This window comes from Exophiala oligosperma, assembly GCF_000835515.1.
Source record: "Exophiala oligosperma strain CBS 72588 unplaced genomic scaffold supercont1.1, whole genome shotgun sequence".
Taxonomy (NCBI): Eukaryota; Fungi; Ascomycota; class Eurotiomycetes; order Chaetothyriales; family Herpotrichiellaceae; genus Exophiala; species Exophiala oligosperma.
The window spans coordinates 1,920,116-1,946,977 of NW_015622818.1; the positions used below are offsets into that span (position 1 = coordinate 1,920,116).

The 26,862-nt window shown below is 51.3% G+C and overlaps 10 protein-coding genes across 10 annotated transcripts; 4 read left to right on the forward strand and 6 right to left on the reverse strand.

Moving 5' to 3' along the window:
* Positions 1-270: 270 nt before the first annotated feature.
* PV06_00667 (uncharacterized protein) lies at positions 271-3,257 on the reverse strand. The gene has a single exon (XM_016401201.1). It carries the CDS (start codon positions 2,316-2,318, stop codon positions 1,152-1,154), a length of 1,167 nt encoding a protein of 388 aa, XP_016268254.1. The 5' UTR covers positions 2,319-3,257; the 3' UTR covers positions 271-1,151.
* Positions 3,258-4,292: 1,035 nt separating this feature from the next.
* On the reverse strand, positions 4,293-6,461 carry PV06_00668 (uncharacterized protein). Its single transcript, XM_016401202.1, has 2 exons — positions 5,783-6,461; positions 4,293-5,726 (listed from the first exon to the last, which is right to left on the reverse strand). The coding sequence occupies exons 1-2, from the start codon at positions 6,072-6,074 to the stop codon at positions 4,990-4,992; spliced, it is 1,029 nt and encodes a 342-aa protein (XP_016268255.1). The 5' UTR covers positions 6,075-6,461; the 3' UTR covers positions 4,293-4,989.
* A 368-nt stretch (positions 6,462-6,829) lies between these two features.
* PV06_00669 (uncharacterized protein) lies at positions 6,830-8,073 on the forward strand (the record flags this gene model as incomplete). The annotated part of the gene is made up of 2 exons (XM_016401203.1): positions 6,830-7,012; positions 7,087-8,073. 2 exons carry the CDS (start codon positions 6,830-6,832, stop codon positions 8,071-8,073), a joined length of 1,170 nt encoding a protein of 389 aa, XP_016268256.1.
* Positions 8,074-8,688: 615 nt separating this feature from the next.
* On the forward strand, positions 8,689-9,711 carry PV06_00670 (uncharacterized protein; the record flags this gene model as incomplete). Its single annotated transcript, XM_016401204.1, has 4 exons — positions 8,689-8,698; positions 8,752-9,077; positions 9,129-9,465; positions 9,515-9,711. 4 exons carry the CDS (start codon positions 8,689-8,691, stop codon positions 9,709-9,711), a joined length of 870 nt encoding a protein of 289 aa, XP_016268257.1.
* Positions 9,712-10,209: 498 nt separating this feature from the next.
* PV06_00671 (uncharacterized protein) lies at positions 10,210-11,457 on the reverse strand (the record flags this gene model as incomplete). Its single annotated transcript, XM_016401205.1, has 2 exons — positions 11,349-11,457; positions 10,210-11,257 (listed from the first exon to the last, which is right to left on the reverse strand). Exon 2 carries the CDS (start codon positions 11,248-11,250, stop codon positions 10,210-10,212), a length of 1,041 nt encoding a protein of 346 aa, XP_016268258.1. The 5' UTR covers positions 11,251-11,257; positions 11,349-11,457.
* A 954-nt stretch (positions 11,458-12,411) lies between these two features.
* On the forward strand, positions 12,412-16,525 carry PV06_00672 (uncharacterized protein). Its single transcript, XM_016401206.1, has one exon. It carries the CDS (start codon positions 12,508-12,510, stop codon positions 16,042-16,044), a length of 3,537 nt encoding a protein of 1,178 aa, XP_016268259.1. The 5' UTR covers positions 12,412-12,507; the 3' UTR covers positions 16,045-16,525.
* A 3,139-nt stretch (positions 16,526-19,664) lies between these two features.
* On the reverse strand, positions 19,665-21,584 carry PV06_00673 (uncharacterized protein). Its single transcript, XM_016401207.1, has 3 exons — positions 21,457-21,584; positions 20,508-21,388; positions 19,665-20,376 (listed from the first exon to the last, which is right to left on the reverse strand). The coding sequence occupies exons 2-3, from the start codon at positions 21,269-21,271 to the stop codon at positions 19,881-19,883; spliced, it is 1,260 nt and encodes a 419-aa protein (XP_016268260.1). The 5' UTR covers positions 21,272-21,388; positions 21,457-21,584; the 3' UTR covers positions 19,665-19,880.
* A 242-nt stretch (positions 21,585-21,826) lies between these two features.
* PV06_00674 (uncharacterized protein) lies at positions 21,827-23,396 on the reverse strand (the record flags this gene model as incomplete). Its single annotated transcript, XM_016401208.1, has 2 exons — positions 21,827-22,975; positions 23,037-23,396. 2 exons carry the CDS (start codon positions 23,394-23,396, stop codon positions 21,827-21,829), a joined length of 1,509 nt encoding a protein of 502 aa, XP_016268261.1.
* Positions 23,397-24,179: 783 nt separating this feature from the next.
* On the forward strand, positions 24,180-24,944 carry PV06_00675 (uncharacterized protein; the record flags this gene model as incomplete). The annotated part of the gene is made up of 1 exon (XM_016401209.1): positions 24,180-24,944. One exon carries the CDS (start codon positions 24,180-24,182, stop codon positions 24,942-24,944), a length of 765 nt encoding a protein of 254 aa, XP_016268262.1.
* An 11-nt stretch (positions 24,945-24,955) lies between these two features.
* On the reverse strand, positions 24,956-26,170 carry PV06_00676 (uncharacterized protein; the record flags this gene model as incomplete). The annotated part of the gene is made up of 1 exon (XM_016401210.1): positions 24,956-26,170. The coding sequence occupies one exon, from the start codon at positions 26,168-26,170 to the stop codon at positions 24,956-24,958; it is 1,215 nt and encodes a 404-aa protein (XP_016268263.1).
* Positions 26,171-26,862: the final 692 nt, after the last annotated feature.

Consider the following 26,862-nt stretch of genomic DNA (forward strand, 5'->3'; position numbering starts at 1 on the left):
GGAAGAGCGCCATCATTACGCCTAAGCGTGAGTTAACTCATCCCCGTACAACACAGAGGTCACGGCCAGTTTTGTGGCCTTAGGGGCGGAGTCAGGAGTCGTCGATGAGTGGCAGAGGATGCCGAGTCAAGGAGGAGGACACGGAAGAGAAATGGAGAATACTACGCAACCGAGAGGGTGAATCACTCGTTGCCGTGTCCGAAAGGCCAGGCTGCGTACGAGAAGAAGAGAGGGGGACAAAGCAATGAGAGTGAGAGCGAAAGCTCCTTAGTCAATGTTCTGGCTTCTTAGGTATCCTTTGCTTTGTTGGTCTTACAGAGTCTGGGAGGGGGAGTAAAATAAAACATCCCAACCCACCCGCGATCAGCCGCCGGCAAACTTGCGACTTTTACAAGTAGTCGCCTGCCAAGATAGCTAGTCTACAAACAGTATAGTGTCAGTTCATTAAGGCTGGTGCTCCGATCCCTCTCATCAGTGCACACCTGTCCTCCGTACTCGTTGCTGTATCGTGTTATCCGTGTTGGCCGGACAGATTCTTCGCTTGATGTTCTCCTCCTGCCATGACCTGTATCTCGTTTTGCATGCCCATAAAAAGCACTGACACCGGATTTATTGTTGCCACGCGATGCCGTGAAAAAATGATAGGTATCACGCCTCCTTCCACCGCAGTACGCTGCCAGCGCCTTGCCATCTACTAGTGGAGGCGGTGAAGAAGTTGCAAGTCGACGGCAAGAGGCCAACAGAGAGACAGAGCAGTGGCATGGTACGATGCTGGCCACAAATGATGCTTATTGCCCAGAAATTATGTAGGTCGAATCGATATGTTCTTTTCCTGATCGGACCACTATTATCCCCTCGGCACCGAAATCATACAGTATGTGCTCATGCAGTTATCCGATCCATCATCTTCGGAATTCGTCAAAATATGTAATGTACAAGAATGAAAGGTCCCTGTCGACAATGCGATACCTCAAGCCTTTGCCGACACACAAGTCGTTCCATAGCCCTTATTCAGATGCAACTCACACCGCCACTCTTGTGGTTGGTGAAACACCACTCAAGAGGAAAACTATTCCTGATCCATCTCAGCTGGAAGGACAAAAAAATTCAGATCCGATGTACCCTTTGCTGTTGATCAGGGGCGGTGAGCCTCAATGCCAGTGGTTTCTGATACAGTCATCGGTGAGCACAATCAAACCAGTTGCAATGAGCACGTCTCCGAGATCGCTGGAAACGTGTTTCTCAAGAATACGCATACTGCAGGGTGGCACCCAGCCTCCCTGGGCAGCTTCTTTCCGAACCTGTTTCGACGATAATCTGTCAGGGGTAATGTGTGCAATACAAGCTCCCGTACTCTGGTTGACCATCTCGAACGAGAAGACCGATTCGATGCCATCTTGGTACGCGTTTTTTCTCCATGTATATTGCTCGCCCCAATACTCGAAATCGTAAAGCTTGCCGTCTCCTCTGCCGCTCCGATTCAACTCCACTTGGGCATAGTTCGAGAACTCGATTCTGATGGCGTCGGTGGGCACTGTCGCTTCCACCTCTGCTTGGGCGGCAAAGAGTTCGAAGTCGTCATCTGATCCGTCTTCTTCCACCTCGTGAGAGGATTTCGGTCGAGGCTTTTGAGCTCTAAAGGACATTTTGCGAAAGGCTGTTGCCAATGGATGCCTCTTGGATGTCGTTGACGGTTCGGCGACCGGTTTCAGATATTTCCTTTTGGTACTGCAGACTTCCCGTCCCGACTGCCTTTGGTACCGACGAAGCGAGAACTGACGATCTCCGAGGTCATACATGCGTAGGTGGAACAGTGTCAGCTTCGTCTTGTGACCTTTTGAGAGAGTGACTTCAGTGTCTGCCCGGAGATTGAGGTTTCCATCGGGGCTGGTGTCGTCGTGCTGGATCAATATCCTTCTCGTCGAAGGGAACAATTCTGCAAAATCGTTCGGGGTGCAAGCAATGGCATCGGGCTGATAGCAGATGTGTCTGGTAAGGGGTAATAAGCACGGGCCCTTTAACGAGTCTGATTCTTTCTCTGATGCAATGGTGGAAGCATAGGTCTCTGTGGATGATCGAGGATCGGCGACAGTGTCTTGCCGTTCAAAGACAGATGCGGTGTCGGCACCCTCGTGTTCTTCGCAAGATTCGCCATGTTTGGTCGTAGGCTTTGTATAGCTGTATGATGTATTGCTGGTATATTGGGTTCGACTCGACCGGCCTGATAGATCAGAGACTTGGCTACAGGTCGATACGGAGCTGGAGGAGGTGCAAGAGTCTTTGGTAGTTCTCGACCCGACCAGATAATGTCGTGGCATGACTTGGATCTGTTGTGGGCCAAAAGAAGCCGAAAAGAGATTCAGATGTGTAGATGTTTCGGAAGGGTAAACAAAATTGTTAGATGGTCGCAATTGCAATGATGACCGCGGGTAGGTTAGGGGAATTAATGTTTAATAGAAATCTTGATGAGCACTAAATCGAAACGAAAGCCGTCGAAGGATAAGCATCTTTCCAGGCTCATAGCAAAAACAAATCAACAGAGGGTTACAGCAACTGGTCGTGGTGTGCAAGAAAGACAAACGGCCGGCAGTATCAACAAAAATCACTCCACATGTACAAAAGACAAAGAAGAGTGTGTGGAGGAATGGGAATGCCCTCTTCGGTTCAACACGTTGTCTGCTCTCACACGGGCACCGATGGAGGCGCAGTGTGACTCGTGGTGATTTGCTGAGCAAGGTGTCGCTAGACCCCCGAGTCGCAACCTGCAAGGACGGAGTACTACGCGGGAGTCGCCGGGATTGTACAGTACAATATGTCGTTCGGCGCATTCTTTTTCTGGCACTCGCGTTGGGCCCATTGGGTTTGATCAGTGTTCAAATCCGCAACCGAATTTGACTCGAACGGGAGAAACGAGACCACCTTCACGGAGTGGCATGGTTGCCTCCAGAGGCCAGAACAAACACATGTGAAGCCCTCCCCCCCGTTGGCATTATTCAAGGTTGAGGGAGCCGAGAGGGCACGGGAGTGTCAGGGTGACGGTCGTTTCCGCCTCGTACCAGACAAGTGGCCGCGTCTCGCCAATCCTGGCGTAGCGCTTGTAAATTCTCCGCGACGTGGTGGCAAATAGGGAGGACCGAAGGCAACAATGGACCGGATAGGCGAGACGGCGGGTTCTTTGCTTCGATCGTGACAGGAGGTCCATCCTTGGGCAGCAGTTTGTGAGAAAAAGAAAATGACTCGGTCAGACTGAGGGACACTCGTACGATCACGGTCTGATGGTCGGGACATGCCCGGTGGATTTGTTAGCAAACCACACGGTGCAGAGCATTGTCACCCGATACCGCAGGTTGCATGATGGTTCCGTCAGACGAAGCAAGGACAAACGGGTGGTTTTTTTGATGGAGAAACGGCTCGCAAAGGAATTACCGCAGACTATTTCTCCCTTGAGATTAGTGCCCGAAGGCATAAATCAACCCAAGGCATGAGAAACAACGTCCTAGTGAGACCATCTTCGACTAAGAATCTGCTGCGTGGCACCACTCATTGCCATGCCATGGGGTCTTGCAATCGTCGTCCATTTGCCAGTCCATCCACTGCCCCGATTAATCTCCCAAGGTTCATGGGCTTCGCATCATCTTTGTGTGTTGGGTCTGACTGACTACGGAGCACGATTCGTGCACATACGCACGAATGCGAACACATGTTCGTGGAAAAGGTTTGCTTGTACCTGCGCAACCCATCCCATCAACGTTCGTCCCCTACCACCTTCGTGTACAATTTTTATCCGAGCGTTGGGCATCAATCTTGCTTCATTTCTGAATCAGAAACGTCTCTTTCCGGTCAGTGCAATTGGGTTCCCGCCCTCTGTTCGCTCCACTGTTCAGCATGTGCCAGTTTGTGCCAGTTTATGACCAAGTCATGGTGGTGTCGACTTTTTCATCCGTTCCCGTTCTGATGTGTCCAATTGTATCTCTGGCAAAATCCCTCGATGGTTGGCACACGCCGCATCACTTATGATTGTCCTGGAACGAACTGCAGCAAGCTCCACCTTGGGACATGAACACCCAGTTCACCTTTCAAGGCCGAGCTTCGAGCTTCGAGGAGCAGCTTCACCTCGTGTACCTTCTTACTTTCGAGCTTATGACCCTGCTTCTTTCTTCCCACTGGCTTTTCCTCGTCCATGGCCCCCTTCATGCAAGCTCATGCTCCTGCTGACACTACTTGCAAAGTACCAAATTGGGATTATCTGAACAGTCCCGTGCCGCAGCACAAGGAGTAGTCTCCGATCGTTTCGGCTGCACAATCCCCGCCTCCGTCCTCTGAGGTATCCGTCCCTGGCTCCACCGCGTGTCTATGTTTGCCTGGCTCTTCATCATATCGATTCCCGGGCTCTCCTCGTTTTGGATAGCCAGCTTGCGCCAGCCGCCTCGCTTCTGTGTCATGTCTACGTAGAATGGCCGTCCTCAGAGCACTTTGCGATGGATCCCTGTGTAGGCACCCTTGAGCTGTTGTGGCGAGAGCGTCTCCGATGTGTTGTTGAGAGCTCAGTAGCGTACTCCCTCGTCCAACATCACGCTTGGACTTACAGCGCTCTTGTCTAGGGCTGAGTCAAGAAATTTCACGCCATTTGCCACGACACACTGTGCGACTGTGGAAAGATAGACGTCCCTCTTTTCAACTCCACAAAACGCACAGACTCAGACTTGGGGACTGATCACCAAAGCGCGTTGAGAGTTTGGGGGGTTTTGATGCTACATTCAGCCTGTTGCATTCAAAAGTTCAGGCTATAGACAGAAAGGGTGGAATGTAAGGATACCGTGCAGGCTCCCGTCAACGACATCTGGCTGCTGCCGGGTGTGGAAACAGCTATCGCACCATTGCATTACGGTTTTGTGAATCAAGTGCCAACACTTTCACCATTATCGAGCGAATCAGAAGGATTGGCCACTCTCAAGAAGAACAATCGAGAACGCGGAGGGCTAGGGTGTCTCAGACCATCCCCCAGAGTGGTCGTGGCAATTCAACATCTCGACCAAATTCAACCCCTCGACCCATGAAGCCTCTGGCTCTCTGATCGACGCCAACGTAGGCTTCTCTCCTCTTCTCCTCCCCTTCGACGTCACGAGTTACACTCCATGTCTTCAAGCCGTAATAGCTTCCAACACAATGCACAAGCCAACGTGCGAAGGCCGCGCCCTTGTCATTGTCCAGGCCCTCAAAGACCATTTTCTCTGAGCTGATTGTCTCGTCCCATCCCTCCTCTTTCTGCCGCTGCTTCCGTCCGGGAGAATCGTGCATGGCTCCATTCCTACCGATGAAGACGATCTCTTCGTCCTCTTCACTATCACTCGCTAGAGGAACATCGTGAAGCCCCTCTTCCCGCAGTCGAGCTTCTCGCTCGTTCCACTTTTGTACAAATGCCCGCACATTCTCTTCGAGGTCCTGAAGCAGACCCTTGGCAGCCTTTGCGCGCTTCAACCTCGCACGAACTTCCTTGGGAATACTGATTGCCGCTTCTTCCATGGGGCTGATTCCTGTGTTCCTTTTGCCTCGAGATCTTGTGCTGTTCTTTCGGCCCTTGAGTTTGGCCTCTACGGCACGCTGAAACTCGGCCGCGTCCCACAGCGGCGCCAGGTAGTATGGGACAGTGCGTCGAGGGTAGGTTGGATGCACCTCAAAATCGGACGGAAGGGGTGGCTCGACCCAAGGATTCGAGAGAAGACGAGCTGTAAAGTCATGATTAGTTCGGGCGCAGTTCTGCTTCGTAGTTGTGTGCAATTACCATTCTCCCAGCGGCGGCGCTGCCGCGAACCCTCCTTGCCTCTCAGAAAGGCCTCGCGACGCTCGATACTATCCCGGCGGAGGAGCTTACGGTCAGTGTAGACCGAGGATGTTGGACGCGCGGTGGCCTCGATGGGCACAGAGAAGCGTGCAGTCGGCGCAGCCGCAGATCGAGGAGGCGCCGGGGGTGTAATTGATACATTCTGCATCCGCTCTGTAATCTCAACGGTGCTTGGAGCAGCTGCTGGTGGTGCTGTGACCTCAGGCGATGATGTTACTGGAACGATTGCCATTTGCGCGTATTGTTATCGGGGGTGATAAGCCGATGTAGTGCGTATCGTTCAACTCCTGGCAATTCTATCACGAATGCTCCCGTATGAGTCTCTGAAGCACCGCTGACGATTCAGTCAACTAGGCCGACTCTACGACGATTTGTATACGACGAGGAAGCGATGAAAGAGTACGGGACAGAAGAGAAGGGAAAGAAACGAGATCTGTACTCCTACCGCACGGGCGCATTGATCGCCGGAGCCTCTTCGTCCGTCGAATTACGATAAGCGAGTCCACCACATGTGGGTTAACCCGGTGAGTCAAACAGACCTGTGACTGAATGAGTAACTCGTACTCGTACTGCGTCCTCCGTACTTGATCAAGGGAGAGTTAACCTCAAACGTCGAGTTGTGCTGGACCTCTATGGCCGACAGACCCGACAGACTCTCTCGTACCCTAAATACAAGTATAGATCACTCGGCTTTTCCTACCTGTGAGCCTCGTGCACATGGTGCGCCTGTGCTCGCTAGTACAATAGGTGCGAGTACTAGCAATTCGGAGCAAATAGTTGGAGTGTCAAATGGTGCTTATAAGCCGAAACCCGCTTATTGCCGCATCATTTGGGGTAGCCTGGTGACCTTATCTGGGCACTGACTGCGATCCAACTCAATGCTGCGACCAGCCATTCCATCATCAAGGCATCATATTATATGCTTCTATTTGCACGGAGTACTCGTGTCTTACTATTCTCTCCTTGGATTATCACTATACATTAGACATGAAGTGCCCTTCACTGCTTGCGTTTGCAGCTGCTTGCGCTAGTGTCGCAGCGTTTTCTATTGATCTGCAGAAAGTCGTCCTCGATGACCAGCGTCCCGTAGGCCGCGAGACGTTCCTGATTGAATCAAGTCCGGGAGAAACAAAATGGGTCACTGAAGATGAAAAATGGGAACTGAAGAGGGTATGCGGGCTGCCAACCTTTCCATCTCCCCTTTGGTCTCGTGCCTGGGTAGCTGCTGACATTTTCCTGTCTAGAATGGCGTACAGTTCATGGATATCACCGAAAATGGACACACCTATCCTTACGTTGTCTCTACCGAGACCGAGTCTACTCGCGTCACCTATCCATCGAAAGCGCAGTACAACAAGACTGTGAAGTCACTCGCAAAAACACTGGACAAGAACAATATGCGCAAACACCTCGAAGGACTGACCTCATTCCATACCCGCTATTATAAGAGCCAATACGGCATTGATGCAGCTCAATGGCTGTATGAGCAGATCAACACGACCATCTCAGACTCAGGTGCTTTCAGCTATGGCGCAACGTTGAACAAGTTTGATCATCCTTGGGGACAATTCAGCATAATCGCAAGGATACCAGGGAAGAGCAACCACACAGTTGTAATTGGAGCACATCTCGACAGTATCAACCTGTTCTTGCCCTCTATCTTGGGTGCTCCAGGCGCCGATGATGATGGCAGTGGAACTGTGACGATCCTCGAAGCACTTACTGCTCTTCTCCATTCCAAGGACATCATCAAAGGAAAGGCCGAAAACACCATCGAGTTCCATTGGTATTCTGCCGAAGAAGGTGGACTCCTTGGTAGCCAAGCCATCTTCAAATCATACCACGACAGCCAGAAATCGATCAAGGCAATGATTCAGCAAGACATGACAGGTTACGTGGAGCAGACGCTTGCCCACGGCAAGCCCGAGTCCGTCGGCGTCATCACCGACTTTGTCAATGCGGACCTCACCGAGTTTATCAAAGAAATCATTACAGTATACTGTGACATCCCATATACACTGACCAAATGTGGCTATGCTTGCTCGGATCATGCATCGGCAAGCAAGTATGGATATCCCTCAGCATTCGTGATTGAGTCGGATTTCGAGTATAGCGACAAGAAGATCCATACGACGGAGGACCTGATCAAATATCTCAGCTTTGACCATATGCTCCAACATGCAAAGATGACTTTGGGGTTTGCATATGAGGCTGCATTTGCAAAGTTCTGATTCAATTTCTGCATGGCGTTTATGGGCTGCGGATGTACATATATGTCGTGATGGGCATGGCTGACGAAGACGGTGAAGGGCCGCGCCGCCACATCAGACCCCTCAGATGAGGTTCATAGCACTAACTACCTAGGTACCTTAGTTTTATCTTATATTTAGTGTGCAGCATCAACTGACACCTTTAGACTAGAGTTATGGTTGTCCTTGATTTCCATCTCGATGTCGTTCGCTGGTGCTCATTGGAGAAAGAAGCCAATTGTATGGACCGGGACGCTACTTCCATGACTCGGTTTCTGACGTAATGGTTCCCCGCAAAGTCCCGGTCAGGAGTTGCATTCTACAGTTACTCGTAACCCTTCACTCTAAGGCTGCATCAGTTCTCGCTAAACAAACTTGAACAATCACGAGAACAACCCTGAACCAGGCAGAAACAGGCAAGATCTCTGCTCCTCGTTTCCTCTTTATAATCTGTCGTCCCCCCTCGTACTTGGACTCGAGATCCTCCTCTCCTCTCTCATTGACTCAGTCCTCCCTCTCGAGTTGAAGGATAGACACCTTTATTACAGACCTGGGCAAGACTGAAGACTCCGGCAGGAACTTGATACAGCCTACAACATGGCCAATTGTTGGTGCTCACCCCCTTGTGCTGTATGGGCAACCACTCTGACTTCTGGACAGGGAATCCATTCGCCAAACGCGAAGAGTTCACCAAGAACAACCTCATCGCCTACAAAATCCTCACCATTGTTTCCTGGCTTGTCCTGGTCATCTTCGGCGCGTACTACACCTTCTCCCGGCCAGTCGACTGCGGACACAAGCATCTCTGCCACACAATATGGGGTCAAAATAGCCACAGGCGCACACCCTTCAGCTTGAACTCGGTCATAACCAGCATTTACTGGGTTATCGTGTTGATTCTGCAGGCACATTATGTTCGTTACCTTTGGAGCGCAGACAAGGCTTTTGTGACCAGCGCCGCCAATGTTGGGAGCCATTTCATCTTTGTATGTTCACCCAGATAGCTGTAGATGCAGCCAACTCACCAATTTTTGCAGCATAATCTTCTCACATTTGGCTTCATCATGTTGTGGGTGCGAGGTCATTTCTGGCAAGGAGAGCTGCTACTTATTGTCAACCTCTTCAACCTGACTCTGCTCTACTTTGGTCATTCCACAACCCCTCTCTTCATCCACCTCCCGGTCGTCTCCGCGCCGCTGGCCTGGAACTACGTTGCGATCCTGTGGGACGGTGCAGCAATGGTCAACGCACATACTTTACCTGCCCGAATCGTGGCCAACATTTTTATCTGGGGTCTCCTTGTGTTAGGAGCGTTCTTCCTCCTTACCTTCAAGGACTATACCATGGGCCTGGAGTTAGCGGTGCTCTCACTGGGTAAGTTCAGCTCCTTTAGTGCTGGAATTAAGCTGATCATCACATATAGCTCTCGCCGTCGGTCAACTCGGAACTCATGTTATTGCGCTGCAATGGATCTTTGCGTTTGTCATTGCGGGATGCTTGACTGTCATGTCTTTGCTCATAGGTGCACCAAAGGTATTTGGTCAAGACAGGACCATTCGTCAAGAAGGAGCCATTGTCAGTGAGGATAGAGAAAGGGCACCGCTTCTAGGCGACGAGTAAATGAACGAGGGTTTCGACGTCATAGCTCTTGAACGCGTTCTCTTGGAACTAAACACGAGTTTGCACGGAGGTGCTCCTCTGAAGATAGTCGAGGCGACTGCAGCGTTTTCTCATGAGTGGAAAGGGGCACAGGTACTCATGGTTATGTGGCGTTATTTGTTATTTCCGTGGAAGATGAATGTTGGTGGGGTAATTTGTAGCGAAGCAGGCAATGGCATTTTATGAAGTATGCACCAGAACTTTTGAAGTTCTGCTGGACTATGACTCCTGATATGTTGATGCGAAGGTTTTTTAAGCCTGATATATGATCCCTAAGTATTGCCATGTCTGACTGCCTTGTTCGCGAAGATATAAAAGTGGTGGTTGCCTTGTCGCCTTGATTTATTTTACACAAAGCCAAAAGGATAGTCGTAATTCTCAATATTAAACAAAAGATAACCACGTACCCTTTCAGATCTATAAATTTTTTCTAATCGGATGTTACCGCCAGAATCCTCATCATCGTAGAAGGTCTCCCTTTGTAGCAGCGGTTGCATCTGGCGAGGTTGCGCTTTCGGTGAATCTTTGATCGAGGGCTTTGATCAGGGCGTAGATGCCGCCGAGGAGGGGTGTCTGGACTCCCCTCTGGCCCGCGACGCGGAGGGCGTTGCCCACGATGGCGTCGACCTCCATGTTCCGGGACGCCAGCGCGTCGGCCATCATGCTCGGCTGGACGCCCGGCGGTGACCGGGCCTGGGCGCGGCCCAGCTGGTGGTCGACCTTGGATTCGTCGAGCTCCGGGTAGCCCGCGGCGTGGGCCACCGCGGCGATCTCGAGCATGACCCGCCGGACGAGGGCGGTGGCTTCCCCGGACGGCGACGAGCGCATGAACTGCACGTCCCGGCTCCGCGAGAGCGCGCAGATGGGGTTCCACGACGCGTTGACCAGCAGCTTGTTCCACCGCTCGGACTGGACGTCGTCGTGGACGAAGGCCGTGCCTCCCGCGGACCGGAGCAGACTCGCAAACGATTCCGCGGCGGCCTTGTGTGACGGTGGAACTCCTCGGGCAGGGTAGGTGCCGATGTGCAGCCGCTCGACCTCACCGTGGGCGATGGTGCCCGGCGAGGTCTGCGTGGCGGGCAAGTAGACGACGCAACTGAGCAGAGGGTTGTCGGGGAACCTGGACGAGTAAATGTCTTCGATCGCGATGCCGTTCTGGACGAGGACGATGGTGGTACTAGCCTCCGACGACACCGCCGGGGAGATCTGTTCGGGAAGCGAGGGCGTGCTCGGGATGGCCTTTGCCGTGACGATGATGTAGTCGAACGGTTTGCCCTGGGATTTGGCCACGGCCTCGTCCACGGTCCGTACCACCTGTGGACGAACCTTGAGGTTCTGACCGAACAAGGTCGAGTTGATGGTGAATCCTTCCGAGGAGGCGGCGTCGTAATTGGAACGACAGACGGCGAAGATGTTGTCGGGGGTGATGGCGCGGGAGAAGATGTATGAATACACGGCGCCGATGCTTCCCGTACCAAATATCAGGATACGAGGTGACATGTTTGTGCTTGGACTGTCGTCAGTGAGTGAGAGAGAAACCGAAAACGACGTCTGAATTCAACGAGATACGCTGAGTGAGTAGCTATGGAGCACACTACCATTGTCAAAGGAGTACGGAGTAGGTAGATAGCTGTGTCAATATATTGTAACTCCGTCTGTGGCGACGCGAGATGATCCCACGGTGATCCGGGGGAATAGCCGATCGGAAATCGACCGTTGGAGATAAGAGAAAGCTCCCCAGTTTCGTACGCTCTGTTTTGTCGAGGGGTTGAAGACACACTACTAGACATGGGAGAAGACAGATGGCAGAAAATCGTTGAAAGGGGTAAGATGAAACTAGAAAGACATTGACCTACCTCGCATTGGTGGCGATTTGGTTGTTTTGCATACGCCAAGCTGTATTGGTAAAGTGTCGAGCTGCGGTTGATGAGAGGCGAGAGGTCTTTGATAATGCCAGCGCTGGTCTTGTGTCGATGTGTCGGTAGGTGAAATAGACTTGCTGAGCTGGCATGTACTTATAAAGCTTTCGATCTGGTAGGGCTCCGAGAGGGAAGGGGTTTGTAGACAGTACTTGTCTAGGAAGACGAAACCGTTTCTTGACAGACTTCATCATGGATGAGAATGACTTGATGGTGTTGGCCTTGTTCAACTCTTATACGGTCAGCCGCGTCAACGTCATCGATAGACATGGGAGCAAGTTTCAAGGACGTTGTCGTTGACATGAAGGGGTGTTGTTGGCCATTACAGAGTAGTAAGATCTGTTTGGCCTCGGTGCCATCGGGATGAGGTTAGGTTCGCGGTGTGAGAAAAACTTGGATGCTTATTGGGAGGTTCTGCCCTATATCAAATGGGGCACGAATGATGAATTACGGGGTAAGGAGCAGGTCGTATTGTATGTACAGAGTACCTGGGTCAGGTACCTTATTTTAGGGGTCTCTTTTAGGCGGCTGTCACACGTTCATAGGCGCTTGGTGAGATCGTTCCTCAGGGCCCCGGCGAGAAAAGGGATTAGCCTGGCTGTTTTAGTGAGTCCAGGGTTCGCGTTGTTTGCTGCAAAAGACCCTGGTCGATGCCTCTGACTGGCCTGAGCGCGACCAAAAATGACGTTGATGTTTTGTGTGGGCGCCCGTTGTCTCGAAAGACACATCTCCCGCTTTGCACCACCGTCGTTTGCACTCAAGAGAACACCATAACCATTTGGCAGTCTGTGTAAAGTGCATGGGACACAGACACCAACGACAGATACAGTGAATCGCCATGGACCCGGACATACCTGCTCCTTCAATAGAAGAGGAGTCTCTGCCGCATCGCGACAAACAAAATGCCAGACCTCCATTCGCGTCTCCCGCCATCAAAGTGAATCACCACAACCCAATTCACCAGAATAATGCCGCTGCCGTGCCCCTTCCACCCTCATCTCCCATGCGAACACCCTATCGAAGTCCCTCGGCGAGCAATCTGAAAACCAAATCCCCCTCTCCGCGTACCCCTTCCCGTCCGCGTACCCCTTCCCGTTCGCCCTCAGTCGCAAGTTCGTATCGCGACGACAAGAGACAATCGACCCCTGTGTTGGTCAGTAAGCGATCGACCTCCAGCCTGAGTGCTGCAAGAGGAACGACCCCTGCGTTTCGACGTGCCTCTTCAAACCTCAACCCGGCTTCTCCAGTACCATATGGAAAGATGGCGGTACCACACGAGAAGCCTCAGTTGACCCCCAGTTCAGTCGCAAAGGAATACTTTGGTAAAGAACTGGAAGCGCATGCCTCTCTCCAATCACCACTGGCGGTCATAGTTCACGATGCATGCTATGGCCATCGCTTCTCTCGCCCACGAACAACCAAGAATGCTTTGGCCACAATTGTCGAAAGACCGGAGAGAATCCATGCCACATTGCTGGGTGCTTCGACCGCCTACGTGCGCTTAGGAGGTCGGCATGCCGAAGGGCAACATGCTCCTCGACCTAAACACAGCCCTCAACATGTACGGGAGATCCCATTCCAGATACGCAAGACTTCTCGCAACTTGCCGCTCACGCATCCTTCGGTGGCTTTCGTGCATGGCTCCAAGTGGATGGAAGAGTTACAAATCATGTGCGACACAGCAGAGGGGAAACTCGCGATGAATGGTAAAGAGTTGGCACGTCCGATCGGGTATGGCAAGGATGAGAACGGCAGCCCTCTACCTAAGTTGCACGAAGGTGATTTATACCTGTGCAGAGAATCACTCGCTGCCTTCCAAGGCTGCCTTGGTGGTGTCTGTGATGCAGTCGATACTGTCTTCTCTTCAGATACCACGAGACGAGCGTTTGTCTGTATTCGCCCTCCAGGACATCATTGTTCCACGAACTTCCCGTCAGGGTTCTGTTGGCTCAACAATGTTCACGTCGGCATTGCGTATGCAGCCATGACTCACGGCCTCACTCACGCAGCAATCATAGATTTCGACTTGCATCACGGTGACGGCTCTCAGAACATTGCCTGGGCGCAGAATCGCAAAGCTCACACCGCGGCCAAAAATGCGGCTTCACACAAGAAGATCCCGATAGGCTATTACAGCCTTCACGATATCAACTCTTATCCTTGCGAATGGGGCGACGAGGAGAAGGTTCAGAAAGCGAGTCTATGCATTGAGAATGCCCATGGCCAATCAATTTGGAATGTCCACCTTGAGCCGTGGAACTCTCTTGAGGAATTCTGGCAACTCTATGAGACAAAGTACACGATCCTTCTTCATAAAGCCAGAATATTTCTGCGCCATCATACTGCAAGACTTCGTGCTGCAGGGAACCAGTCACCCAGGGCGGCCATCTTCATTTCTGCTGGTTTCGACGCGAGTGAGTGGGAAGGCGCCGGGATGCAGAGACACAGCGTCAACGTGCCGACAGAGTTTTACGCTCGATTTACGGCTGACATTGTGAAGTTGGCTCATGAGGAGAACCTAGGCGTCGACGACCGTGTAATCAGCGTGCTCGAAGGCGGATATAGCGACCGTGCGCTGACTTCGGGGGTGCTGAGCCATATCTGTGGCTTCTCTGGGAACCCAGAGGGCGCCGCCAATGGCCATGGACTATCGGTTGCAGGCGACAATAAATTTCAAACAATCAACAACTGGATCGCAGAATCAGTCAGTAACTCATATCTTCCCGACTGGTGGGCTCTTCAAAATCTAGAAGAGCTGGAGGCAGTCGTTGCAGGTCGGCAGCCTCCAACAGCAAAATCACTCAAAGACAAAACAGGAAATTACTCCTCGCCTACCCAAGCATCGACCTTGAAGATGACTGATCATGCCAGAGAGAGGCATTCCCTGTCGGCACTCCAAGCTAGATTGGGGTCCGAGTCAGAATACACACCACCTCCACCTGATGTCGACTGGGCCGTCGCATCTTACGAATTGTCTCGAATCATTATTCCCGGGGATCGGCAAACACAAAGCTGCACTCATGAAGAGCTTAATGCAGAGGCGGCCAGGGCCAGACGAGAACGGCAATCCACAGTAGGGGTCCCTGCTGGGCCGGATGAGCGTATGCAACTCCGAGATCGCAAAGCGAAGCTTCCTCCGCCGCCACCAATTCCTTCCACCAGGGTCGCTTCACGTAACGAACACCGGCGGACCACTATTGCGGCGATTAGTGACCTCCCAGATCCGTCCATGCAAGGCGTCGAAAGTGCCATGACCCGTCCTCGTAGGAGGTCCAGCGATGCGTCAAGTATCTTGTCGAGTTTCCAAAACATGAAGTTATCCGAAGCTGGAGGCGCTGATACGACGGCGCCCGCAAATCATGTCACAAGTTCCAGAGCAGGATCTGTTATGACTGAGAAGTCCACAAAAGCTGTTGCGATCAAAAAGACAAGAGCGCCTGTAACGACGAAAACTACAGCAAAACTCAAATCGAGCCCTCGAAAACCAAAGGCAATGCCACCACCTGATGGTAGTGTCAATGGTGGCGCTCTCTCCTCAAAGCCTTCGGTGATCGACGAGAAGAAAGTACTTGGCGGAGGCGAAAAAAGAGACTTTTCAAATCCTTCTCGAAGTGGAAGCGCCGATGAAGTTGATTCTCTGACCAATGGAGTGAAGAAGATCAGCATAAAATTGAACATGACCACGGCTGAAAAGAATGCAGCAAAGGAACAGCATCGAGCAGCGGATGAGAAACAGAAGAAACCTCGCGCTCCGAGGAAATCAGCAGTGCCGAAAACAACCAAATTGACAAAGCTGAATTCCTCGACTGCTCCTGGTAACACGGCTCCCGTGGAAGGCCAAACGATAAAAACAGAAAAGACCACAAACCAGCCGATGCTAATCCCACCAGCATTCGTCGACCCAAACTCACAAGGCTTTGCTCTGCCATCAGCATCACCTGTTGAACCCAACCCCAATCATTCGGTTTCAGATCCCTCAGCCTCACAACCTCCCAGCTCTTGGCCGCAGAGTAACAACCCTCCTGATCTACAGCAGACATTTGAGATAGCCAATGTCCCGCCACAAGAGAAGACTATGGCACCCCCTGGACAAGCCATCGTTGTTCCAGTCGGCCCTGTACAACAAACTTCGAATGCACCAAAACCTTTTGAACATTTCCAAATCGCTAGAGAACAGCCTCCGGCCCCTGTATACCAAATGATGCAGACCAGTGCGGAAGCGAATCCACCGAGACCGACTTCAGCTGGACTGAGCACGCCTCGACACACGAAACAAGATCTTCCTGTGTTTACGTCTTCATCACCAATTCCTTTCGCGGTACCACCAAATGCCAGAGTTGACGATATCACAATGGAAGAACCAAAGGACGGTTAGGAACCATCTATCTGGCAGATCCCCGAGACACCACCGCAGCGCATGATGACTTGATATTCTGGGTTTGCATTGCGGTGCCACTACCGTCCGAGTGTCAACATCCGCTCTTTTTCAATTCTTCAGGAAAACAAAGAACAATCAAATTTCTTAGGCCACAGTTGATATCTTGGGGAGAGTTCTTGTTCCACAGAAAAGACAAAGAGGAAAAAAGGCACTTTCTTGGACACGGCAATTTCTTTTTTCTATACCCGGTGTAATTTAAGAGATACCCCCGATACAGCACTTGGAGGAGAAAAGGACGTTTGTGGATTTAATGAGTCGAGTCAGGCCTAAGGATGGGTGTTTGTAGCTGGAGATTTTTGGGTCTTTTTTTTCTTTTGGATCTGGGCCTATTTTCCTTTGGGCATTACTGGTTGAAGTTGGCCAGAAGATGTAGCTGACTAGTTTGGGTGTTTTTATGTAGCATACATAAATCACTGCCTTGCTGTATCTGTTACTTTTACTTATCCCGACCTAAGTTTGAGGTCTTGTTGTGTAATATCTATTTGTGTAAAGTCGTGTCTGTAGAGTCAGGCGGGACCAAAGGGTTCCTGGCTAGGTCTATGGAAGTACCTAGGCGGTGTAGATAGCTATGCCTAGGGCGCCAAGGGTCACGTGAGGTCACGTGATGCCAAGTGCTACTACATGTCAAGCATCGGTCTCTCTCTGGGAAGATGCCAAGGCTGCTATCGGTTTTTACATAAGAAATGGACCATATCCAGCTACCTATTGTACTTGTAGGTAGATCTAAGATAAGGGTATACAGTATTCCTTGTACTTCGAGTTACTTCCGACCTCTCTGTACTCCGTACTTCGGAGCTCACTATCCAGATAGAGACGATTTAAACATGCCTAGAGTAGCTTGGCGAGTCCGAGGTTGTTGGACGAGCGCCGCCTTATCTGGAGCGGGCACTTTGCGGGGCGGAGTAGTCCGTGTCCACGGCCAAGTGCCGCTTCTTGACCATCTTTTATTTACATATCCATGTTGTACTCCGTACAATACTCCGTACGGAGTATGGAGTAGATAAGGTGCCGTGGATAGTACAATACATGCAGTATGAACCACTCCACAATTCTTATTTATCAAACTACTACGGAGTACTACATCACTACAATATCCATATTGTACTACCACCATACTCCCCGTACAGGAAGTACTCATACCCGACCATTCCTTGTCTAGTGTCCCCGCGTGCCCCTTTCGAGCCGTCCTTGGCACGTATAGCTTTTATTTCTTATCGGACGACAAGTCTATCGCTTAGGCGAGCCGGACCAGTGAGAGAGACCGCTACAACATGGCGGAGAGCTCTTGGTCTGGCAAAACCGACGGAGCCTTCCTTTCTGGGATGGCCTCTTGCTCTGAACCCTTCGCTTAGGAACCCCAAGTGGACTTCCGCCATGATATACGCAGGACGTATAGTTCCTGTGGGACTCGAAAGGGAAACCGGCATCCCAGGTTTTCGGTACAGGCAGCCCTGTCCGAGTTTGACCAGATCAAAGCGCGGCCCGCGGCCTTGGGACATTATCGTCAAGATGATACCAAGGCGCGAGAGCTCTCTTGGAATCGTCCGGAGGTTCGATCAAGCGATGTAACGGGCTTGACTGACCGACCGACCGCATGAGAGGCCGTAATCAGATAGACAGATTTTCTCGCGAGCCGGAGAAAGAAAAGGTACTTAAGAAAGATGACGAGAACAGCCTGAGGGTTTTTTTTTTCTTTCTCCCTCTATCTCTCTACCTTTGGACGAGACCTCTTTCAAAGCACGAAACCGGCCTCTCATTCCCCAGCCAAGGTAGTGTTCGACCTCTACTTTGACTCCACACACACACACACACACACTCTCTCTCTCTCTCTCTCTCTCACACACACACACACACACACACTCACAGACGTCTCATATAACAAGGGCATCTTCAAAATCCCTCGCTTGCAAAGCTCCATCATTCACCATAACTCGAGCGACCCAGTAACCGATCGTAACGACGCAAAGTATGCTACCCGCCGTCCTTGTCGTCGCCGCCGGGCTGGCTGCTGTCTCGACAGCTGCCGCCTCAGCCTTGCCTGTCGTGCCGCCCTCGTTGCACAGTCTCTACGCACGGCAAGACGTCCAGAGCCCGATCAACGCGTCCCTCCCCAACGTCACCATCTTCGCCACGGGGGGGACCATCGCCAGTCTGAGTGACACCAACACGGAAACGGTGGTCGAGACCGTCGGGCTAGGTGTGCAGGAGCTCGTGGCCGCCGTCCCCGAGATCCTCAACTACTCCAACATCCAGGGCTATCAGGTGTCGAACGTGCCGAGCAGCACCCTGAACCAGACGGTCTTGCTCAAGCTGGCCCCTCTGATCAACGAGGAACTCGCCAAGGACAACGTCACCGGCGTCGTCGTCACCCACGGCTCCGACACCCTGGAAGAGACGTCCTTCTTCTTGTCCTTGGTCGTCAACTCGACGAAGCCCGTCGTGGTCGTGGGCGCCATGAGACCGTCCACGGCTTTGAGTGCCGACGGTCCCTTGAACCTGGTGCAGGCCGTCAGCCTGGCCTCTTCTCCCAGTGCGGTGGGCAGGGGTGTCATGATCACTTTGAATGAGTAAGTAATGACAAGCATCTCTTTTTCGTTTTGGAAGGGTTGGGGGAGAGCGGAGAAATTACTTTCTTCTTCTTGCCCCCATTCTTCTCTTGAAGCGTCCCGTTTTTCATCACTGTCATCATAATGCATGATTGAAGGAATTTTTTTCTTGTGGCCAATTTCTTGCCAAAAGGTCCGGAGAATCTTTGATGGCTGACGATTTTTTCCTTTTTCACCACCACCGTACAGTCGCATCGGCAACGCATTTTATACCAGCAAGTACAACGCCAACGCACTCGACACCTTCCACAGCACGGAAGCCGGGCAGCTCGGGTTCTTCATCAACCAATTGCCCTATTTCTACTACGAGCCGGCCACGCCCATCGGGAGGAGGACGTTTGACATCTCGGGCACCGACGTGCTGCCCCAGATCGACATCATCGTGTCCCACCAGGACATGGACGCGAAGCTGTTCAACTCGACGGTCCAGAACGGCGCAAGGGGCGTCGTGGTGGCGGGCACGGGCGCGGGCGGCGTGACGAGGCCCGGCATCGCCGTGGCGAAGGCCGTCTACGAGGCGACCGGGGTCCCCATCGTCGCCAGCCACCGGACGCCCGACGGCTTCGTGCCGCTGGACCCCGACAACGCCTTCTTCATCCCCAGCGGCTTCCTGAACCCCTGGAAGGCGAGGATCCTGCTGCAGCTGGCCGTCAACGCGGGTTACGGTCACGATCAGATTGTCGACCTCTTCGGTCTGGGTCAACCCAAGTCTTGAAGGAACCGCACTGAGAGTGTGTGAAAGAAGAAGAAGAAGAAGAAAATAAGGCAAAAGGATGGTAAAAAGAAAAAGGGAAAAAGAAAAATAAAACGGACAAAAATAAAAAGAGTCGAGAAAAAAGTCCATCTTTCCTTCAATTTGGACGTGACAAGGACAAAACTGCTCGGTTTTTTGCCATCTTCATACTCCGTAATCACGTACAAAGTTAAAAAAAAAAGGTAAGCCTTGAGATGGTAGAATTATATAGCTAGCTAGCTCCCTTGCAAAAAATAATCTACGCAATACCTGAACACGAGTCCCAACTCCCTCCATAATGGCGAGAAGGAGTTTTGAGGATATCACACTAATACATAACTAGGTCCGTATACGAGGTGATGTGACAATGAAGTCGTCGTCGTCGTCGTCGTGGTGGAACAGGACTGGGTTCATTTTTTCCGGGGATTTTTTTTTCACCATCCGGTCGCTTCGACACCCCACTCCCTGTTGGGTTGGGGCATCTTGACCCCCATTTTGGCCTCGATCCAGTCCTCGACCGTGACCCATCCGGTCCGACGTTTGAGCACCGCGTTCCATATGGCGTACTGCCATTCACGCCACCACTCTTGTGCCACCAAAGCGGCTCGACCTTGTCGTTGTTGTTGTTGTTGTTGCGTCGAAGATGATGATGATGATGACGACGCCATCGTCGCCGTGACATCGTCCCTCGAGATACCACTACTCGAAACGTCCCACACCGTCTGGGCGACATCATACTTTTTGGTCGGATAAAGGCGGAGGATGTTGGTGAACCAGTTCCCCGACTGGCGTTGGACGACGACCTCGGAAAATTGTACGGGGAACTCGACCGTAACTTTGCCCCGGTACTTTGTGGCGGCCAAGAGGGTACGGACCATGCCTTCGAGGATGGTGGTGGGGAAATTGACGATTTGTCTGCGTAGTGAGAAACTGTGTCGCCCAGAGTGTTAGTTGAGAGGTCGTCAAGGGAGATGGCGAAAAAAGAGGGAAAAGAGAAAGATGGATTGCAGCGGGGAAAAGATATACTTGAAAAGGTTCAAAGGAATACGCAACAAACGTACCTCTTATTCTCAGTCTTTTCGTCGATGAATTTCTTCACCCACTGCTCAAGAGGTGTCATTGATTGATTGTTTCCTCGCGAAGATCGCTTAAAGTGGGAAGTAGAGGAAGAACTTGTCGTTGGACTCGACGATTCAAACGGGTCGACTTGTAATCGGGTGGTAGCAGCGGTGGTGGTGGTGGCGGTAGTGCTGGACGGGGCCGTACCGTTCGTACTCGGTACATCAAGGTCGAGAAGACTCGTGAGATTCAAGGTGATGTCAAAATCGACCTGTGTCGTACCATTCGACGTGGTGTGTGATCCTTGGATCAGCATGAGGGGTTTTGGCGGTAGGGAGGCCTGCTCGTTCAGGAACCTCATGAGGGCGTACTGGGTGGTGGAGAGTTCAGGCTTGGTCGTCGTGAGGGCGTCGTGCGAAGCCGAGAGTTTGGCCTGGGACACGCCGCAGTACTTGGGTAGGTCGATCGAAGTCAGGCGAGATATGGCGTCCAGCGGATTTTGGCTGAGGATCGGTAAGGATGAGGATGATATGGTGGTGGTGGTGGGTATTGACGGGAGGGGAGGGTTTATTACGTCGTAAGACGGAGGGAGGTCATTTGGGTGTTGTTGTTGTTGTTGAGGATGAAGAAGATGCTGGGAGTTGGAACCGTCATGGTCGGCGCCGACGTGGTTGTTTGTCGTCGGTGTCAGAGATGTAGGAGGAGGATCAGAGGCGGGGCCTGCTCGGAGCCTCGCTTTTTCCCCAGATGATGATGTCTTTGGCATTTTCTTCTTGAGAGCGTGTTCAGAATGTATCTGTTGTTGATCGTCTGAGAGAGTCTTGTGCGCGCGCGCGTGTGTGTGTGTGTGTCTGTGGATGTATCTGTGATCTATTCTTGTTGCCTGATGTACCTTGATAAGTACTCCATACGGAACAGCGAGATGAGAGTGTAGATGGATGTACTCCGTACCTTCAAGACCTTTAAGGAACGGAGAAGGTCCCCTTTGAGAAAACAACAACAACAAAAGAATCAAACAGAGAAAAAACAAAGTGAAGAGTGGTTCAAAGATATCAATGTGCACGATTAGGCAATATCATTTCAGGTCTTTTTGTCGCATAATGCTCCATGTGGGGGATAGTGGGATATTTTGGCACAGCCTCATTCATCAAAGCCTCAAGCTAAAGTGCGGAGCATAGCCACAAGTGGCGCTCTTAGTATGTATAGTGCATGTGCTGAACAGAGAGTATCACAACAATCCAGGCATCAGCCAATTTAAAAACTACCCAAGGTAGATTCTCATTCGTACTCGTATAGATTAAACTATTGCAAGTTACCCTAATCATGTAGCAGCCTTCAACTCAAGCATTCCCTCATACCAAGCTGCCATTCCCGCAAAGCTTCCTCCTTGCAAATTAGCAAAGTCTTTAACCGCCAACGACCTACCTCGTTTCCAGACTTCAATCTTTTCTTCCCACTTTTCGACATCGACTTCATCCCTTGTTCCTCCACCAATTTTGTTAGAACGAGGCTCATTCGTAATTCGATCTTCCTGTCCACCCGTAGCTCCTCGCGTGATGGCCCAGGCAACCTTCCTGTCGCATACCGGACACAGATACGGCGGTTGTCGCATGTCTTCTGCGACGGAAGCGGCGCCTTGCATCACACAAGCTTTGTACTTGCAGTGATCGAGTCCAAAGCAATGACCCAGTTCGTGTGAGACTGTACGGCAGAGTCGGAAGAGAAGAGCGGACGCCGCTTGGTCTCGAGGCGTTTGCTGCCGATGGGCAGCCTGCTGGTGCGTTGTCAAGGCTCTCAGTAGCGGCATGGGGGTCGCAGAACTCAACAACTCAGTACTGATATCATCCTGCCTCTCGTACCTTCTGCTGCGTATTTTCCGCCGGTTACTAGCAGCAGGAACCACCACTTGACCTGACTCAGCACTCATTTTACGAATGAATGCTGCACAATGACTGGCCGGCCATACATGGTTGAAGTCAACACAATGGAGCTCGTCCAATGCTGTGTAGTACCTTGCACTCGAAACAATGGCGACTCGACTGGCACCCCATGCACGTCCACAGCAGAAATCGTCGTCGTCTGACTCGTAGAGGTCGTGCTTTGTCATCAATACAAGCGCATACGCATCGGAAGGAAGAACTCGCACGGACACATCGGTAAGGTCGTTCAGGTTCAATTGGTACGGATATGGAAAGACTTCGGATGGGGAAGCAGCGTCGACCGGAGGCGGTGGTCGTGCACGGATTCGTACAACTTCTCTGCCGGTGGACAAGCCAACATGTTGTAATTTGGCATGGTCTTCTGCTGCACCTCGACCTTGGCGTCTGGCTTTGGAGGTTGCAGTATCTTCGCACGAAGTGAACATCAAATTCTGCGGAAGAATTTTGACATCGAGGCCGTGGTAAAATGCCCGAAGGTAAGCAGCGACTGTCTCGATATTGAACCGATCTTCCAGCACCGATGTGGTAGCCTGAAGCATGTCAGAGACCATGAGTCACGATACACCCAGGATTACCGTCACGCCGTACTACCTTTTCGATCCCTCTGACAGTTGGAAATTGCCAGTCTCGCATGAAGTCAACACTGTCATCAACGTCCGATGTTGCAGCCAGATATATCACGTTCCTGCGCGAGTTTACCTGATTGCGCACTCCCATATTCACCCACTCCCGAAAACTCTGTGGTGGGTATGTTGGATCACAATCGATATCATCGCCCGGGAGTATGAGGGGAGCAGGATATACCTGGGGCGCTAGGACCGAGTTGTCATTCTCGGATGCCTTGCGTTTCCCAGTGACGGCAGTGAGAAGCTGGCCTGTCGTATAAGTGCGATATGGAAAAGCCGCGGCATAAGGGGAAGACAAGCAGGTCAGGTATTTGTGCTCACACATGCTGGATTCGGGTCTCAGGCCAGGTATACCTTCTCAAAGTCTGTTGAGTAGAAACCTCGTATGGCCGAGGAAGAATGAAGATAGTAAGAAAGGAGGAAGAGAAATCCAAAGACACCGCTGAGAGCATCCCTTTTCATGCACGACAGTCACAGTGCGTCTTGGCTGCCTGCTCGAGATGAGCTGTGTCTCCAAGGCTTCTTTCATCGTGTCAAGTAGTCATTATTCCCGGAGGTGAGTTCGACGATAATGCCGGTGGTGCCCACGCGATGTCGCACCATGATCCACGTCGCGACACATACACATGAGGAACTTGTGTTTTGGTGATTGACAGTAGACTGGTTATAATTACCAAAGTTCGAATGTCGACATGGTGCCTGTACAATCCCCCAACCCCCCAGCTTGATGGTTGACTGAAGAAGCTATTGGATCAAAAGCGTTAATGGCTAGGCAACCCTGTCATAGGCATCCATCTCGACCAGGGAGCTCAAAGAAGTGAAACGGTGAGACATGATTCGTCAAAATTCATCATCGTACTTGATCGGATTTAATTTGGCGATATCTCCAAGAACCGATATAGCATTCTTATGTCGCCTCACCAAAATCCATCCACCTTGTACGACGCAAATGGATTGACATATGTGCTTAATGCATATATCCGTCAAGTCTTGGGCACATTGTAGAGTTCAAGATGGTATAAGAATATGGTGAACTGGTTGCGAAGGATCCAACATTGCAAAGTCCAACAATCCTAGCTTCGCTCAGCATCATCCTGTTTCCCCCAACATGTCCAACAGCACGCCTCTTGTGATTCTGTGTACCGGCGCCAACCGAGGAATAGGTCTTGCCATCATCCAAGCTCTGGCAAGTCATTCAAAGACATCCGGTGCCTCGTTCCTTCTTGGCTGTCGAACTGCAGACAAAGGAAAGGAGGCGATTGACGAGCTCCGCGGCAAAGGAATCAAATCTTCTATTGAACCTCTTGTCCTTGACGTCACTTCTGATGAGTCCATACAAGACGCTTTTGGATTGGTGCAAAGCCTGTACGGTCGGCTCGATGTCTTGGTCAACAACGCCGGATACGCCGCCATACCCTCATCTTCGGAAAATTCCGACTGGCGAGACATTTATGCCCGAGTGTACGAAACCAATGTAACCTCGGTAGCGTTGATGATGCAGGCCTTCCTTCCTCTGTTGCGCAAGTCGACAGGCACAATCATCAATATTTCGTCAGCGCGTGGATCGGCAGGTCTTGCTTCCAGCGGAGCCTTGCCGCCGACTGTATCTGTTCCGTACAGCGTCTCAAAAGCTGCCTTGAATATGCTCACCATTGAGACGAGTCGACAGGCCGAGAATCAAAAGGTCGAATTCCAACTTGTCAGCCCTGGGCATTGCAAGACAGCGTTCAACGGCTACCGAGGGACCAGAGATCCACTGGAAGGTGCAAATGTTGTTGTGGGATTGATAGTCGCAGAAAAAGGCAGATACAAGAATGCCTGTTTCTGGGAGACGAAAGGAGCCAATGTAGACCTTGTCGAGATTCCATGGTGACGAAGGCCGATTTAAGGACGATGGACTGTCTGTGAGGTGTTGAATTTCCAGCTAAAGCAGTCCACACATTCATCATCAGATTCACAGACAGGAGTATTATTGTACGCTTCGAGAACTTCGTGTATAACAACGTTCAATCTATGATTGTTGATATTCAAATGCCAGCCCTTATCACCGACCGTATCGTACACACAGCGTTTGCCAGTATGGCATTGGCTTTCGAATGCATAGCCAGCGACTGAGCACGAGGAAAAGTATCCGTTGCAGGCACCCATGAAGACGGGGTCTCCCGTGTTGCCGACGTGGTAGTCTGCCGTGTGAGGAGGAATGGCGATTCCCAGTCTTTGAGCCGGTAACCTCTGAGGCGGGGATTCAAACGCGATAGACGGCATGTTGAAGGTCAAGCCAACCAGACTAGCTACCGCACCACCTAAAGAATGGCCAGTAACCCAGAAAGTGGCGTTTGGGTACCAGGAAGTGACATTCTGCATGACAGCAATCGCTGTCGGATAGTATCGATCCTTCTGGAGAAGCTCTTGAGTGATGCAAGTTGCATTACATTGAAACGTGTCGGTATCACAATCACAAACGGTGCCGTACCAGAATGGATCAGGTCGTTGACTTGCGCAACAACAGCTGAACAGCATATTATCATTTAATCGATCATTGTTTCTCCATTTATCCCGTGGGTCGATCGTGGTGCCCTTGAAAGCAACTATGACCGTCTCGTTCCGCTTGTCGGTGAAGACATGGCCTCGTAGACCATCGCCTACCCAACCGAAGCTGTCTGAGCGATTGAAGCCCAGTGAACTGTTCAGCCAGTCAGGTTCCGATGGCTCCAGAGCGTATGCATCGCTGCACATCTTGGCCAGATTGATCTCGGTTGGTTTGTTAGATACATCTGGGACATTGGCTGGATGGTCTTCCCATCCATCATCTTGATCTGTCAATCCGAGATGTGTTTGGACACGACGACTCAAATAAAGTGTTCTTGTGTGAATGGCCAATGGCTGGAGGGACTCATATTTGTTGTCCGAAGTTACTTGAAGTACCCTGCTGTCCGAGGCTGATATGGTGTGGAAGTCTCCCGCTCTAGATGAGTTACCAAACTCGTGGAAGAAGGCATGTCCAAGGGTGAACTCTGCTTCTGGTGTCGCTCCCACCCCGTAACTCAAGCTTATACTGTCAGTCGCCAAGACTGAGTTCAGTATGGTATGAGCCTTCATTATCAGACAATCGTTGGGAGGTGGTGTCTGTACCAGGAGAGCAAGGAGAGGCTGCTTGTAGTTACTCACTCCAGTGGCAGTTCACCGAGCTTGGAAGCAGAGGCCTGGATGAGGGGTGAAGTGACTCCCAGCAAATGTCATAACGAAATGCCTCTTCAATCCCCAAGCGTTGAAAGCTGGATAAATGTCGTAAAGAATGTTTCTGCCTGTTTGGTTGTCAATGTGATGATAACAAAGGGACAACCCTAGTTCTCTTGGGGATCGACCATACAAGTCAAGTAAGCCGAGGCCTAAACACCACGGGCTAAGACCACTAATAGGTGACGTTCTTTGTAAGGCTCCTTCGCCCCGTATTCCTGAGTACCATTTTTGCAGTGTGCCTCTGCCCACCAACTGATCACCCGGAGCGTCCTCGTATGTATTCTCTGAAGAAGTGTTGACAGTTAGAACACTCGGTGAGGTCGGAATCTCTGGTTAGATGCTTTTGCGTGGGGCGGCAGAGCCCACCACCCCTGTACTCTGTTGTACCTTGAAACGTATCTCACTTTTGTACAGCTTTCAAGCCTTGCTAGGTGAGAGTTATTCGCAAATTGCGCCAGATAATTCTCTACCATTAGGGTCTATGAGATATATTTGCTTGAATATATTGATCTGCAGGCATATTCACCTGTTCAATTATGACGCCCCAATGA